This window comes from Haplochromis burtoni, unplaced genomic scaffold, assembly GCF_018398535.1.
Source record: "Haplochromis burtoni strain Fernald_Lab_line unplaced genomic scaffold, NCSU_Asbu1 Contig_335, whole genome shotgun sequence".
Taxonomy (NCBI): Eukaryota; Metazoa; Chordata; class Actinopteri; order Cichliformes; family Cichlidae; genus Haplochromis; species Haplochromis burtoni.
The window spans coordinates 489805-506578 of NW_024582696.1; the positions used below are offsets into that span (position 1 = coordinate 489805).

At 39.1% G+C, this 16774-nt stretch overlaps 2 protein-coding genes across 2 annotated transcripts; both read left to right on the forward strand.

Annotated features, from left to right (window-relative positions):
• The first annotated feature begins 76 nt into the window (after positions 1-76).
• Positions 77-10175, forward strand: atp13a1 (ATPase 13A1). Its single transcript, XM_005942315.3, has 25 exons — positions 77-605; positions 1635-1724; positions 2265-2528; positions 2625-2780; positions 3291-3360; positions 3463-3569; positions 3665-3794; positions 3901-3956; positions 4067-4193; positions 4295-4432; positions 4851-4971; positions 5115-5272; positions 5539-5714; positions 5793-5903; positions 6000-6125; positions 6211-6319; positions 6430-6623; positions 7120-7216; positions 7298-7482; positions 7723-7837; positions 7944-8140; positions 8237-8379; positions 9144-9255; positions 9346-9489; positions 9581-10175. Exons 1-25 carry the CDS (start codon positions 252-254, stop codon positions 9689-9691), a joined length of 3591 nt encoding a protein of 1196 aa, XP_005942377.1. The 5' UTR covers positions 77-251; the 3' UTR covers positions 9692-10175.
• Positions 10176-11968: 1793 nt separating this feature from the next.
• On the forward strand, positions 11969-15262 carry LOC102310503 (kinetochore-associated protein DSN1 homolog). The gene is made up of 11 exons (XM_005942317.2): positions 11969-12291; positions 12541-12577; positions 12657-12930; positions 13050-13123; positions 13410-13482; positions 13575-13656; positions 13775-13831; positions 13947-14018; positions 14128-14275; positions 14614-14701; positions 14805-15262. Exons 1-11 carry the CDS (start codon positions 12188-12190, stop codon positions 14885-14887), a joined length of 1092 nt encoding a protein of 363 aa, XP_005942379.1. The 5' UTR covers positions 11969-12187; the 3' UTR covers positions 14888-15262.
• Positions 15263-16774: the final 1512 nt, after the last annotated feature.

Genomic DNA, 16774 nt, shown 5'->3' on the forward strand with positions numbered 1-16774 from the left:
AGTATTTCGAGGTAAAAACAAAAAAACAACGTTGTTTTTCCCGGTTCAATCGCGTTGTGCCAGCTAGAACATTACGTGTCTTTACGTCGTTACGTATGCGGAAGACACGGCCGTGAGAGCGAGCGATTCAGTAAACGGGCTCTGAGGGCAAAACCGCTCACCGTTCCGTGTGTAGATTCGTATTTTTACAGGCTACAGCACGACGGGTGGTGGTGGATGATAGAGGGGGCCAGAGGGGCGAGCACAGTACGATGAACGACACCAAGAAAGACGGGAGAATGGCTGCAGACGAAATCCGGGGACCGGGTGAGCTGCAAATGGCCCCCTCTGTGAACCATAACCAGCATGACAGCGGCACCGGCGATGAGCTGGTGAGCTCGGTGACGCTGTACAGGCGAAGGCCCCGACTGCTGCACGGCACTGTGCTCCCGTTTCTGGCTTTTCTCTACCCGGGCTGGCTGTACGTATGGCTAGGAGTGTACGGAGCCCCAGATTATCCAGAGGCAGGCCTCCTGGCGTTAGCTGCTATCGGGATCGCGCACGTCCTCACAGCACTTTCCGGTTATTGGTCTGTGCACGCGCATTGTTGGCTCACTTGTTCAAAGGTAAACATAATTAATAAATATCTTATTAAGCCTGCTGATATCCAAATAGATCCCACTGGTTTGCCCCTCTGTGTTTGTCTATGTCAAAGGTCAGGAACATCATGAGCTCAAGTGCAGGTACAGGTGTCTGAAACCAGTGGAGCAGAACAGGTTTTCTGGTTATAATCACTACACTAATTTCATGGACACAAGTGACCAAACTTTCACCGTACATCTCCACATTTCCCTTATAAAATCGTATTTTAAATCTTCACTACAACATTTATTACCTTCATTTAAAGTCTTCAGTATACTTTTGGACATTATTTCCAAATTCACTGTGTTCTAAAACGGGGCAGATGTGGATCAAAAAAGGCGTAAAAACATACGTGACTTTAATCCTACCAATGGGAGATTGACTTATTGCTGAAAGTTTATATAGGAACATTTCTTGACTAGGATCGAAGCCTCCACACCAATAACTGGTGGGCGTATTATGTATCTAAACACAAGTGGTCTGTGTACAGAAAAGCAATGAGTATGTGAAATATTTGCATAATCTTATTTGTTTGTTTGTTTGTTTTTTATGTCCAACTAAGTAAAGCAAACCTAATATGGGGGGGGGGGAAGAAAACCCTGGTGCTCAGCATTTCTGTGTTTACTTAGCAAGCAGCTGCATAAGAATAGTTTCCCCTTCACAAAATCAAAGTTATATTTGCATCAATAACGTAATCAAGCTCAATTTTACAGTCAGACATAAAAGTTAAGTATATTTTTATATTGAGGTCCCAGTATAGTTTAGCAGGTTAAATCTGCCCTGAGGCTACTTACTGTGCTTTCTTGTCTTCTCTTTACTTTCTTAATACAATAAAGACTAAAAGCCCACAAAATATAATGAACAAGTGCATTTTCACATTCTGCCTGAAATGCATGTTTGCTGTACATCAGGGAATGCTTTATTTTAGAGGAACAAAATTCATGAGGCACACGACTATGCCAAAAATAAGTGTTGTGTGTGAATTTGTCACCTGTCTTTTTTGACGTCTGCAGGAGCCAGACCCAGAAAAGGCTACGCTGGCAAAGGTCATACCCACCCCCAACAATGGCTCCGCGGAGCTAGTAGCACTACAGAGGGACCAGGTCAGTGCACATAATTTACTCCTGGCATCCTCTGAAATGATGTGGATTTGTTGTTGATCTGGAGCATGCTTCCTGTTGACAAATCCCAAGGTTTTGAAGCAACACTGTCTCCTTTGTCACTTTCTTATGAATGCTGCTTATGTGTGAACCTTCTGGGAAGGTTTTTGGTTTTACTTTAGGCAAGGAAAGTAATTTTAATAGCTTACAGTCTGCAGCATTGATAGTCCCATGTATCATGCTTGAGTAGTAACAGAAGTTAAATGGGAAAGTGTTGTCTTGCTGTCTCTGCAGTCTTGACAAAGTGCTCAGTGTTAGGTTCGCTTTCATAGCAGATACACTGGTATACTGGAGATAAACCATTTTCAGTTTACCCACTGAAAAGGCCACAACTTTGTTGGATCTTTTTCTAAAATATTCCCCTACTTGAGAGTACATATAATTTTCTATAATTAGACATGATGTGAAAATTGTAAGGAGTATCAAGTGCCTTTCAGCCTTTTGTGAATGCTTCAGTATACAATTTCTTATTTTGTCCAACAGGATGAAAACGGGGAAAGAACTCTGTCTTTCGAGTTTCAAAAGATCCGCTACACCTTTGACTACAAAGAAAAGAAATGTTTCCTTCCAATAGCATTTCCCATAAGTAACCCACTGGGATACTTTCAATCCTGGCGTGGCTACCAGGAGGAGACTGAGCTCAAAGCTGCAGAGAAGCGTTATGGCACCAATCGTGCTGAAATGATTGTTCCAGATTTTCTGGAGCTCTTCAAAGAAAGGGCCACAGCTCCCTTTTTTGTTTTCCAGGTATGTGTGGAAGTATTTGACAGGTTTTATATTTCAAAAATATATATAAATATTCTTGCATTCATGTATTGTTACGCACCTTCGTCCATATATCAGGTGTTTTGTGTGGGGCTGTGGTGCCTGGATGAGTACTGGTACTACAGTGTTTTCACACTGTTCATGCTGGTGGCATTTGAGGCCTCTCTGGTCCAGCAGCAAATGAGAAATATGTCAGAGATTCGGCGCATGGGAAACAAGCCCTATATGATTCAGGTAGGGTTGATGTATTTTATTGTTTTGTATGATATGTTTTGAAAGTATAAAGCAAAAACATTATTGTCAATATTGCGGACAAGCCAAAGAAATCCTGCAATTACATTAATTATCATAACATGTCAACATCTAAAATATATTAGATGTTAAGTGAAGAGTTGGTTCTTACAGTGAATATACTTGTTGTGGGATAAATGCGCAGTTCTAAAAACCTAATTTTAATAATGGCCACATAATCAGTGGTTAGCAGGTAGTGACACTGGTCTGAGAAGGGACCAAAGAACCAGGGTCAGAGTGTTGGAACAAATCTGATTCATGCTTGCTTTAACACAGGACCATGGCTAATACAAAGCTATGCTGAAAGCATCACTGAGCGTTGTGATTTGTAGTTCTCTTGCCTTAATTGATTTGAGATTTGGTAGCAAGCTCATCAAGGATTCTTGTAATGTTTTGTTTAATCAGTGCAAGTATTTAAAGCAGCCCATATTAAATACATGTATTTTTTGACAGGTATATCGCAACAGGAAGTGGAGACATATTTCTAGTGACGAACTTGTCCCTGGAGACATTGTCTCAATTGGTGAGTCTCCAGTCAATGTTTTCATGATTTCTCAACACAAAAATCAACTTAACTCTGTTTAGCTGTGGCTAAATGTATATTCTCTACTTCTCTACCTAATAGGGCGCTCACCACAGGACAACTTGGTCCCATGTGATGTGTTGCTGCTTAGGGGCCGTTGCATTGTGGATGAGGCCATGCTAACTGGAGAATCTGTGCCCCAGATGAAGGTTAGAAACATATAGGTGATTACAATGTCTAATTATTCAAAATGGCATTAGTCTTTGTGTAGCTCAGCTAATTGCTAAAAATATGTGGTGATCAGGAGCCAATTGAGGACTTGGACCCAGAAAGAATCCTGGATCTTCAGACAGACTCTCGCCTCCATGTCATCTCTGGTGGGACTAAAGTAGTTCAGCATAGCCCGCCTTTAAAAGCCAGTGCTGGACTCAAGCGTAAGTCCTAATTCCATTTTCTGTAAATGATTCCTGATAATGATTATGTATTATATATCTTTTTAAGATTAGGTGCATGCTTTAAAGTCTTCTTCTTTATGTGCAGCGGTAGACAATGGTTGTGTAGCCTACGTACTGAGAACAGGATTCTACACCTCTCAGGTCAGGAATTTGCTTACTGCATTTATATTCTAGTTTTGATAGCAATCTATAGTCTGTGTTATGTCATACCCGAAACTGTATTAAATGTGTGTTGTCAAACTTGCCTCTAGGGTAAACTGTTAAGGACAATTCTCTTTGGTGTGAAGAGAGTGACAGCGAACAACCTGGAGACCTTCATCTTCATTCTTTTCCTTCTTGTGTTTGCCATTGCTGCTGCTGTTTATGTGTGGGTTGAAGGTGAGAGGCCAAGAATGAGCTTACTGAGATGTAATTCATAACTAACACGTCATGTGTCTGGAATAAATTGTATCTATGTACTTGTGCTTTCATCCTGTTAGGGACCAAGGACCTAAGCAGAAACCGATACAAGCTCTTTCTGGAGTGCACGCTTATCCTCACCTCAGTGGTTCCACCAGAACTTCCCATAGAGCTTTCTCTAGCAGTTAACACATCTCTTATTGCCCTAGCTAAACTTTGTAAGTCTGTGTGCATGACTTGTGTTTGTTTGTTGAATATAAGATGTGCACTATAGCCTTAAACTTTCCTAGATATCAGCGCTGAATGTGAAAACGAAAATGGCCACATTAGTTTGATCAGATATTAAACCAGTTTTACCCTGCCAGCTCCGTAGCACAAAGTCTGTGTCAAGCCTGAATGCACCCACAGTATTTCCATGTGACACGGACAGTCTCTTGCTATCTGCTACATATGAGAAAGAAAAATGGCAAAACAAAAAGCTGAACAAATTCCTATGATTTTGTTTAGATGGTCAGTTTCAAACATTTAGGCATTTAGATTAGATTTAGATGTAAAAACTTGTGAAGACTTGGAAAGGCAGCTTATAAAACAAAACTTGTAACAGCAATGTTTCATTCTTCTTTTTCTACTCCTCAGATGTATTTTGCACAGAGCCTTTCAGGATACCATTTGCTGGGAAAGTGGAGATTTGCTGTTTTGACAAAACAGGAACACTCACCAGTGATAGTCTGGTAGTACGAGGAGTAGCCGGTCTTAGGTAAACACTTTCAGCACCGATATTACTGTTTTGCCATAACAGCAAAAATTGTGAAGCACAATGACAAAGCATACTACACTGTACTTTAGGTTGGTTAATATTTACATACATTTACGTTACGTGGAACTTATTTTTTATGACAGAGAGGGGAAGGAGGTGATGCCTGTATCTGAGATTCCAGTTGAGACACACAGGGTGGTGGCTACCTGTCACTCACTGGTCACTATGGATGATGGACAACTAGTTGGAGATCCACTAGAGAAGGCCATGCTGACTGCTGCTGACTGGACCCTTACAAAAGGTACCAGAAAGTAATCCCTTCAGATACACAGTGCAGGGAAATGGCTTGTGTGTGACAGAACATGTGCAGTATATACTCATGTTTTTGTTAAATAATGTTTCCTTTTCAAATTTTCTCATGTTTTCATTACCATACCCATTGTGTTGAGCTTGTAGTTTATCTTAAAGCAATGCTTATTTTTAAATACAATTGTACTTTTACAGCAAATGTTAGTATTTGGGTACATCTGTCTTTTACACAATGCTAACTTTTGTCTCTTTGACCAGATGAAAAGGTATTTCCACGGAGCATTAAAACCCAGGGACTTAAGATCCACCAGCGTTTCCATTTTGCCAGTGCTCTAAAGAGGATGTCTGTCCTGGCCTCCTACGAGAAACTTGGCTCCACTGAACTCTGCTACATATCAACTGTTAAGGGCGCTCCAGAGACACTCAGAGGAATGGTATAGGCTGACATCCTGAAAAAAATACTCATGTCTTATAGCATAATCAAGTATATCCTAACATGTCTGTCATTGTAGTTTGCAGAATGTCCTGCAAGTTATGACCAAGTGCACAAGGAAATGTCACGGGAGGGAGCTAGAGTGCTGGCCTTGGGCTACAAAGAGATGGGACACCTTAGTCATCAGCAGGTTCTTGTTTCATTTTACTCAGAATGTTCAGATATTGTCTTATCTGAAAATAAATTTGTTTGAAACTGACCTGATTGTTTCTGGGTGATCACAAAGGTTCGGGAGATAAGTCGCGATGCTCTGGAGTGTGACCTTCATTTTGCTGGGTTCATGGTCGTGTCTTGTCCGCTTAAGAATGACAGCAAAGCTGTCATCAGAGAGATCCAAGAAGCATCTCATCATGTAAATAAGGAGATGTTGCAAAATTACACAAATGTACTGAGTACGGTAATGTTTTAAGATGCTTAATACATCTGTCTTCTTTCAGGTTGTCATGATCACAGGTGATAACCCTTTAACGGCATGTCATGTAGCAAGAGAACTCCACTTCATCCAGAAAGAACACACCCTTATATTACAGCCAAGCTCTAATCAAGGTAAGAGGAGTATCGCATTATAGAACTACGTGTGTTACTCAAATAAAGGCCTAGGTGTTTAGATCAAGAACAAGACATGTTATGTATTAAAATTATGTTTTTTTTTCCAGGTACATGGCAGTGGGAATCCATTGATGGCACTGTGTGTGCACCACTGCCCCCGCCATCCATTTCTTCATTTGTGCACGAGTTTGACTTATGTGTAACAGGGGAAGGGCTGGCCAGATTGAGCTGTGATCCCCGGCTACTCCACACCCTGTTGCCTCACATTCAAGTGTTTGCTCGTGTCAGTCCAAAACAGAAGGTAGGGCCCTAAGCACCATTGGATCCCGTAATAGTGTTATGATTCATACTTTTGAAACATTTCAAAAGATCAACTCATAGAAATTTATCCCTGGGTTACATTTAGTGTGCCTCTATATGCAGCCATGGGAAAGTAGCTTAACAGGTTTTAAAAAAAGGGGTGGGGGGGAAAAAAAAACCTCAGTGGAGTGTGGCAATCATTTGTTGTTGTCTATGTCAAGCACTAGTTATCAATTTGTTGGTGTCAAATTTTAAAATCTTAATTGTTTCTTAATAGTAATGAGAATATTACAGTGGGACCTATCACAGAGTACAGACAGGTAGTAGTTTCAGAAGTCTGTTTGTAGTGCATTCAAAACAGAGGCATTTTATACCTGTAAAAAAACAGGTAGTAACTGGAACACATTTGGTTAGACTTCTCTGGGGTTTGTTGAAATGTATTTTAGGAAATACTGGCAGTGTTTGTAACAATACTTTACTCATCCATTGTGTTTCAGGAATTTGTGATCACCAGTCTGAAGGGGCTGGGTTATGTGACACTGATGTGCGGTGATGGTACAAATGATGTGGGAGCTCTGAAACATGCTCACATAGGTAAGATTTATCAGCTATAATTGAGTTAGCATTTATGACACCAGCAGATTGCAATGATTACTTTTTTCCCTCCTCCCTCAGGTGTTGCACTATTAGCCAATGCCCCTGAGCGCATGCCTGAAAAAAAGAAGCGTGGAAGAGAAAAGGAGTCATCCACATCAGAAACCAGACCTTTACCGCCTGTCACTTCAGGAGGCAAACTGAGCTCAAGGGCCGCCAGACAACGGGTGATGGCCCAGAGAGAAGAGCAGCTTGCAGCACAAAAGGTGTGTAACTGTAATTTGCTTAAACTCCAATGACTCTTCTTGAAACCAAATTATATTCATTAGTCTACTGAATGTAGCATGCTAGTCTGTCCTGCTAGTCTATTCTGCTCTGTAATTACCTATCTATCTAGGGGTAATTTAAAAAAATGTTATTCCTAGAAAAGGTCATTAACTTGGCTTTTACTTGAGTAATAAGAGTTGTAGTACACTGGTGTTAATATCAGGGTTTTTCTGGAACAGGAGAGGATCAGTCAAGTCCTGCGTGAACTTGAAGAGGATCAGGTACAAGTAGTGAAGCTAGGTGATGCCTCCATTGCTGCTCCCTTCACCTCAAAACTCTCTTCCATACAGTGCAGTAAGTTACACAACCTTTTGATTTTATCTCTTTTCATAATCTACACCGATCAAACCATAATGATGCTTCCCATTTCTAAAACTTGTTATTTTGTGTTTGCCCCCAGTCTGCCATGTAATAAAGCAAGGCCGTTGCACTCTGGTAACAACACTCCAGATGTTCAAGATCCTTGCACTCAATGCTCTAGTGCTAGCCTACAGTCAGTCTGTCCTCTACCTCGAGGGAGTGAAGTTCAGTGATTTCCAAGCAACTCTGCAAGGTCTCCTTTTGGCTGGATGCTTCCTTTTCATCTCTAGGTCAAAGGTGAGAATATTTACCTAATGTTTTTCTTCTACCATGACATCTGTTCACCATTTTCAATTACAGTCAAACTAAGAACCTCTTTTCCTCTTTGTCTAGCCACTGAAAACACTGTCTCGAGAGCGGCCCTTACCAAACATCTTCAATCTATATACAGTTTTGACTGTGCTCCTGCAGTTTGCTGTTCACTTCTGCAGTCTTGTTTACCTTTACAAAGAGGCACAAAGTAGAAGTCCGCCCAGGTAAATCAAATTTGGACAGAAAGGGACAACAGGACAAAAAATTAATGAACAAATAAATAAGATCACTTCTGCTTTTATGGTTAATTGTTTACATTGTTAGTATTGTTCAGATATGGTTTGAACTTTCATTCTTTCACAGATAAATTCCAGATGTAATGGACTAGATTAGAGATGTTTTTTCTCTCTCCAAAATCAGCCAAGACTGGGTGTCCTATCAGTAGTCAGCAGCAGTTTATGTAAATAAAATAATTTGAAGTTGATTTAAAAATAAAATATGAATGGCATTTCAACATCAAATATTCATTAAGTACTAACATTTTCTAAGGCTCTTCAGATATTGAAGTTTTTTACTTAAACTGGGAAAATCATTCGAGTTACTTTACTTTTTGCTTTCCTATTTGCATGTTATACAACTGGATATAAAATGTTTTTAATTTATCTTTAAATGTCTTATTGCATAGGTCTCCTAAAGAGCTTCCAAATTTTAGTAACTTGTTGCTTTATATGTGTTCTTTGTACAATTCCAAAGGCAACAAATGTGCTTGCTGTAAGGGCCACAGGCCTCTTAAATGACTTGACTGAGGATCTCTTTTGCCTTTTAAATGCAAAGGCAAAAGAAGAATTAAACCAGGAATTTACCATCCTGGTTTAACCTCTAATTTGTTTCTAATTTTTACCTGATTACATTACCTAATTTATTTAATGTTATAGTTTTGTATAGTTGTTTAATTTTTTAGATTTTAATTGTGTCCTCTCATTTGCAGAGCGGAGCAGTTTGTAGATCTGTATAAAGAGTTTGAACCAAGTCTAATTAACAGCACCGTGTACATCATGTCAATGGCCATGCAGATGGCCACCTTTGCCATTAACTACAAGGTATTTATCCTTAGTATTAATATTTGTTATTGCTGCATCTTTAAAGCGTTTATATAGAAGACTCAAAGCATTTGTCTTTGTGTGTGTTAGGGTCACCCCTTCATGGAGTCTCTTAGCGAGAATCGACCTCTACTGTGGAGTATCGCTTTGTCAGGTTTAGCAATTGTCGGACTTCTTACTGGATCCTCACCAGAATTCAATGAACAGTTTGCTCTTGTAGATATTCCAACTGAGGTGAGCTGACATTGTTTTACTATGCATTTTGTTTTAATATCCTCATAATAATTATATACCTCCTGATTAACCTGTCTTCTTCTTCTTGCAGTTCAAATTCATCATTGCCCAGGTTCTGGTGGTGGACTTTGTTGCTGCTCTGCTGGTGGACCGTGTCTTGCAGTTCCTGCTGGGCAAAGGAACTCTCAGGCTGCCTTCTTAAACTTGGTGCCAACAGCAACCACTGCCTTTACCAACCAAACTGTAAAGGGAGAGATGATGTTGGAAGAGGAAGAGAATGAAAAGCTGTTGTGAAAAATACGGGACAGCTGAGACAGTCATGGCGTACAATACTGCACACTGTGTATCGCTTCCTACGTCCTGCTCTGCCCTCCTCCTTAACCATCTGTGTTTCTGTATTTTCATCAAGTCTGTGTTTGAATTGTTTTCATTCTTTTCCTCATGACTCATTTTTTTCCACATTTCTCTCTTTCCTTATCTGTTGCTCACCACTGTTACAAAACGCCATGAAGACAGCAGTATTGAGTGGAGTGTGAGATTGTGCCAGCCAGAGTGAAACATACAGGCACAAAAAGGGGCATTCTCCAAGAGAATTGGGAAAGTGTTTTGGATTTTTTTGATTCCCCTCCTTGATTTTGTAAAAAGTGGAAACATCTTTAACAGACTTATAAAGACTTAATACAAATTATGAAGTCTGCCACGTGTTTTGTCAAGGTTGACCATGTCCAACTGGTCATGAAAAACCCTGTTCCTTAAGATAGGTAAGTAAAGCGTGGTCAGGGACTTGTAGTACAATGTAAATGTACAAAGAAGGTTATTATTGAAAGCGTTTATCTCATGGGACTTGTGACACTGGCCGAAACAAATGTGCCATTTCACCTAGCTTCAGGTTATCAGAGATGCCTGTGAGCTCTTGAACTTTTTGTTTACTTGCTGACTGATCTAACAAACATGTCGGTCATAGAAGCACACCATATATAATCTTTGAGCAAAGTAAAGCATCTTAAACAAACCACCATTCTCAAAAAGATTAGGGAGAATTTGGATTTCAGTGTGGATCAAGAAGTGTACCAATTACTCAATTACTTTCCCCTTTACTGGGCCATAAAATCTAAAATGTGCTTATATACTCAGACAGTGTCAAGAATAGACAATGGGAAAGGTGTCAATTATTTTCTGAGAAGTTGGCTTTAGCTTTTCATTAGCTGCCAGGGCTAATTTTCTGCTTTACTAATGAAAAGACAGATGGAGTGACAGATTTAAACACAGTTAGTGGTAATTTTCCTCATTGTCAAAGTTTCACAGTTAACATGTATATTAAGTCCTAAATAACTGTATTTGTGTTTCTTAAACTTGCTGATCGGGGGAACATTTTAGCCCTTTGAAATGTAACAAATAGTTCCACTATTTTTTGAAAAGGTCATTTAAAAAAAAGTGAAAAAAATCTTTTTGAAATGGTTGAACTTGATTATCACTTGAATTTTTAACATTTCACACTGTTTTGTATATGGATGGTGCATCCAATTTTATATATTTTTGATACATATGTACACTTGACATGAAGGTGACTTGGCAGCTATGAACACATTCCAACCAGGGGCCAGTGAACCTTAAACTCTGCTGTAAACAAATGAAGAGAAAAAAAATGCTTTCACTGCAACTCTCTAATTTTGACACTATGATAGAGATAGAGATCTAGAAAGATTACTAGGATGTGAATATGCAGATTTGAGTGACCAATAGGGGAATGCTGGATCCATTATGGTAAAAAATTAATTGCAATGAAAAGAGTAAGCACAGAAACTGAAACCTTAACAGGAAAATCTAAAAGTGACATGCAATGTATCATCATAGGTTAGTGGTCTGCTAAAAAGCTTGGGTAAGTGTTTGTGCATGATTGGACAAAGGGAGCACATGAATGACAAGATCTGTGCAATAGAGGTGGTTGCAATATTAATCACTTATACTCCAGTTTAAGTAGGTGGCTTCTGAAATAGAGGAGAATTTTTGGCGTAAATGTCCCAGCAAGAGCTGATTGTCATCCATAGTTATTACTTAACAAAATGAAATGTACTACAAAGTGCTTTTGACAAATAACAAGGGTTTAACTTAAAACTAAAATTGCCAGCAGTCAGGAAATACCATAAAGGAGATTAAGCAAAAGGCCTAAAATTCAGAGGTCACAAAACACCAGAAAATCATCAGATAATCCAAAAGAAATTCAACCAGGTTTTACAAAAAAGACCAGGTATGGAGCTGATCATTTACATTGGGCAACCCCAGTAGGTCGAGCTTGATCCAAGGAGGTGTCAGAACTTGTATCCTGAATTTCTACATGTCATTACAATATAGGCATATTGTGGAGCCACATATTTTACTTCACTGTGATATTCAATATGTAAAATAAAAAAGAAAGAAAAAGTGACACAACTCTTTGGGAATATGCAAACTACATGTCCTGTGTCTTGTGTTCTACACACAGCCTTTGTACATCCCGTGCACCACACGGCTCCTAATAACCTTACAAAGTTAAACACTTTTCCCGAAAACCATCATATCTCTATTCAAAAGTCAATGTCTGTAACTACACTGAAAGTAAAGGTGGACTGCTTTGTCAACTATGTTTAAATGCTTCGAGGGCATTCGCTATGTTGGCCGCGATCTCGTTTGTATATGTTAATGCCAAACTACATTTCCCATGCTGCTTAGTTCCCTGGAGGGGTGTGGTCTTTTGGGCGCGCTGGGTGAACAACTATTTGAAAGAAAAATGGCGGAAAAGGATTTGGAAGTTGGTCAAGACGGGTACGTATCTTGGTTTATAAAGCCAAACGCAAGCAGTTTATTATAAACAGGAGTTGATGAATTAAGTATTTTTTCTTAAAGGCTTATGGCTGACAGAGGTTTGTTGAACGAAAATCACTGTAGTTTGCCGTTGCTTAGCAAAGTAAAGTTTTCAGCGATACGTAATAGTATTTTTTTTATCCAAATGTATATTATTAATATTTTTGCATATGTGTCGTTGTCTTTTAAATTCGCAAAATATTCTTACAGTTGCGGAAGTGTCGCCTTAGCTGACAGCCAGAGTGAGGTAAGGCATTTTAACTTACATTTAAGCTAACAACGTCACTCGTGCTAAATATAATGTTTTTCAACCTGTGTTTACCAAGGCCAACCCAGGGAAACAGTCTTCGAAAAGATGCTCTCCCACAAGTCCCGGTACATCTCCCCCACCCAAGTCTCCCCGTACCGACATGATATCACCCACAACAGAGACGCCAGATGTGGCAAAAGGGCAACCAGACATAGACGTCCAAGAGGTTCAGCCAGAAAATAGTGATGAGCATACAGGGTCCTCTGTGAGCCCCACTGCACACAGGAAATCCTGGAGGAGGTCTACTATAAGCCGAAGATCTCTCCCTGCCCTTCCCAATCCATATCAGGGTGAGATGTGAGGCTTTATGCCCATTGTAAAGTATGGTCATGGAGTGTTTTTTTTTCTTCTTCTTCCTCTTCATTTTTTCCCCCTGCAATATAAACATTTATCTATGTGTTTACGACAGCTTTGTGTGGAAACATAAGCACATCCTTATCACACCATGAGAGGATCGTGAAATTAATGGAGGCTTCGATGAAGGTATGATCTTAAGAACATTAGCTATAACAAACTGAAAATTTAAATAACTAGGGGCAATGTTATACTGTTCATCTCACTGCTAAAGCTTGTGTGTGTGCTTTTAAACGTACCACACATTTAGAAAATTGACTGAATAAATGGAGAAATAAAGCCATTTGTGTAAAATCATTCAGCTACAATCACAGTTAACTGGAAAGATCTTGGTTGCATTACTTTACTGGAGCACATGTAGTGAATTGTCAAGATTCCTCAAGGTTATCCACCTAATCATCTGTTTTATCCCTAGTTGGCAATAGGAAGAACTCAAAATCAGCTTCAGTCAGTGCCAAATGCCTCATTGGAGACTTTTCAAAAACAAGGTTGGTGTTCATTTGATATACATTGGATTTGAGGCTCTTTATTGTATGATACAGAAATATTCTGTTTATTTTCCTGGCCTTTCTTTGCATAGTTGAGCACATCCAGAAAGAGTGGGGTTGTCTGGCCGATACATTACATAATGAAACACATCAACAACCTTCTAGTGCAGCCAGGTATTGTAGTTGTAATTTATGTATCCAGTAATTCACATGGATTATAATTTTTTTCTTTTTTCCATACTTACTGATTATTTTCTAGTGTGTTTTTTTTTTTGCCTCTGTTTGCTTTTAGATCTAGTAACCCCGCAGTGCAAAAAGCCATGGAAAAATACCAAAGAGCCATTAACAGGCATGTTGTTCTTATTAACTTTATGCCCTTATAGCCATTTAAAGAAATTACCAGTCAGCCACATGGTATTCATTAAAGCAACATAAATTTTTTTCAACTAACTCTTGTGTTTTAGGCTTCAGGCTGAAAGCGAATCTTGGGAGACACTGCTGAACAAACACAGAAACAAAGCAAAGGAACTGGAAATGTGAATATATTTGTTCTTATTGAAGAATTACTATATCACTGACTCCATTAATGTTCCATTATTGTCTTCTCAAAACTTTCTTGGTAATCTGCTCCTTTATTCATTTCAGGAAGGTGGAGAATGGCCAGGAGACGGGTGTATCGCTAGAGTCTACATCAGTGGCCCAGTCCTCACAGCACCTTTTCATACAGAGTAAACCTGACTACCAGGCTGTCCTGTGTAAACAACAACCCCTACTTCACACCATGTCCATGATTGTATGTTGGATTAATTTTTTTTATTCTTTTTATTTTTATTTTTTTAAATCATCATCACTAGAAAACTTGAAAGTAATGTGAGCTACACATCCTTGATTAACCAGAGTACATGTGCTGGCTTTTGGGCACTTAACATCTAAGTTACAAACTTTAACTCTTATTGCTGCTTATATTTTAGTGTGATTATTTGTGATTATTTTAAGAGCATATACATGAACAGTCAAATAGGAAGAGGATCAAATCAAATAAAAACGCCTTAACTTCAGAACTATATTCATCTGTTTTGCAAATGCTATGCAATGAGGTTTTGTTTTTTTCTTCTTCTTCTTTGCCTTTAGATGGACACACAATGTAAGATGGTTAGAGAGCTTCTGTCTATCAAAACACACTCTCAGTTATTGGTGAAAGAAACTAGTGGCCAGCTGGGTAATAGTTTTGTCATTATTTTTTTTTTAGCATGCAACTGTTTAGGCATATTAGACAAGGGTTTAATGAACTGACTGACCAATATGATTTCTTTTTCTACCAGCGGCAAAGGCTGGATTTCAGGATCTTTCATCTGATGTGCTCAGGAATCTTATGACAGCACCTTTATCCTCTGCAACTTCATAAGGAAGGAAATCATTAGCAGTCTGGCTTCTGGTGGACCATGGCTTTGTTTGGCTTATATAGTATGCTTGTATGTGTCTCTGTTAATTTGACCAGTATGTGATTTTCTTGATTTGATGTCTTGTTTCATGACAAAGTCAACTCTAATGTTTTCCAAGTCAAATAAGGCTGTTTCAGTCAGAAGTAGAAATGGTGATGGGCGTTGTTCAGGTAATGCTTGTGCTTGACCAGCAGATGGCAGTAGCTGGCTATATAAAGTTGTGATAAGCTTGGTAAATTGCCAGCGCGGTTTTTACGTCAAGGTTTAATTAAGTACTTCTCACCTGTAAAAACCGGTGACTGCTAAGACTGGCAGATAATAAAAAGTTGTCTGTGAAAGATTGTCACAATCCTGCAAAATAAAGGTTACTGCTTGTTCATCAATTTAAAAAAAAAAACCTGCAAGAAATCTCCACATCCAGGAGCTGATGACCTGTCTGAGGTGATTTGTATCAAAGTCAAAAACTAATATTGTATTTATTGAGTGAAAAGTAATGGCGTGCATTTGATGTGACAGCTTTTGAAGTGGTTTGACTATTACTATACTATAATTATTCTCACCAATGATAACCGAAAGAATTTGGTAAGTACACATGGTCAGTATAGTATAAATGATGTCAGTAAACTATGCAGAAATGAAATACGTTAGCAGCTTGAATTGACTTGTACTACTGGAAAACCGCAAGCGATTGAATACAGGTGGATTTTCATTTGGGATTATTCAGGGTTCATATGCTCATCCTCAGTCACATTTGCTCTCCTTTCGGTGCCGCATCTATTTCACTTCATCAGTGTCCCCTGACCATTCAGGAGGAGGCCCCTCCCCCACAGTGACTCACCCCCATCTCTTGCGTTTGGCTTGGTCACTGATGCAGAACGAAGCTTTGACATTGTACCAGTCAGTCAAAGCTTTGTTCGCTGTCTCTCCGATGTCTTGGACTCATTTACTCATTAATGTTCATGCTTAATTTGCTTCTCTGATGACTACAGCAAGAAATCCCACCGCCCCCCTTTTGCCAGCATTAAATAAGAGTAAATTACTTCCTCTGCTTTGCAGTTGTGATCTCAAACATAGAGTATGGTGAATTTTCCATCTAAATGTATTCAGGAGAGTGATGCTTGTCCCTGTGCTCTCTAGCATAGGAACAAGCAAAGAGAAGACAAGTGGGGTTGTGACCGTGAGAGCTGTGAGTAAGGGAGGACGGTGCACAGCAGGAGAGATCGATTCTTATTTAGATGAAAATGAGGCTTGATGCTTGTGGGGTGAGAGGAGGGCAGCTTTAGCATCCAAATGAATAGAAGTTTCACAGAAATGATCCTTAAATGAATCACCAACAATAAAACAACCAAAGTTTACAGAGCCAATGACAGCCTTTTTACTGTCAAGGGAGGTCTCTTGACAGTGACGGAAAATGACTTTAGGGGCCAGTTACTTAAAATTGTATGATACACTGCTGCTTTAAAAAACAAAACAAAAGAAACTTCAATAACTGGCATGTTAGAAGCGTTTGATTTTGGTGCAATGTCTATTTAAATAATAGGTACTTTAGAGTGTCTTCTTCTACAGGTTTCCTTCTTGTTCTTAGACTATTATTAGAAGCGACAAGAAAAAGTTCATTAACCCGTTTTATATTTGTTATGTAGTTTAAACCCAAATGTTTATATGGTTAGAGGTGTGGTTGTATCAAAAAGAAAAAGACAACTTTGTAAGAACTGCACTGTGTACAGCCACTGTGTATAACACCTGAACCATGACTTGTACCGCCTGCACATGCAAAGACCAATTACTGTGTAGGTTTACTGTATATTCTATTCTTGTTGTCTCTAACTTTAGATTGATTAGCTACAGAT

Excerpts from the sequence above, each read along its gene's own strand:
- atp13a1 (XM_005942315.3), top strand. The coding sequence starts at position 252 with ATGAACGACACCAAGAAAGACGGGAGAATGGCTGCAGACGAAATCCGG. Across the intron at positions 7,483-7,722 it reads AGCAGCTTGCAGCACAAAAG|GAGAGGATCAGTCAAGTCCT; the intron begins GTGTGTAACTGT and ends TTTCTGGAACAG. Across the intron at positions 9,490-9,580 it reads TTGTAGATATTCCAACTGAG|TTCAAATTCATCATTGCCCA; the intron begins GTGAGCTGACAT and ends TTCTTCTTGCAG.
- LOC102310503 (XM_005942317.2), top strand. The coding sequence starts at position 12,188 with ATGCTGCTTAGTTCCCTGGAGGGGTGTGGTCTTTTGGGCGCGCTGGGT. Across the intron at positions 12,578-12,656 it reads TAGCTGACAGCCAGAGTGAG|GCCAACCCAGGGAAACAGTC; the intron begins GTAAGGCATTTT and ends GTGTTTACCAAG. Across the intron at positions 12,931-13,049 it reads CCTTCCCAATCCATATCAGG|CTTTGTGTGGAAACATAAGC; the intron begins GTGAGATGTGAG and ends TGTTTACGACAG.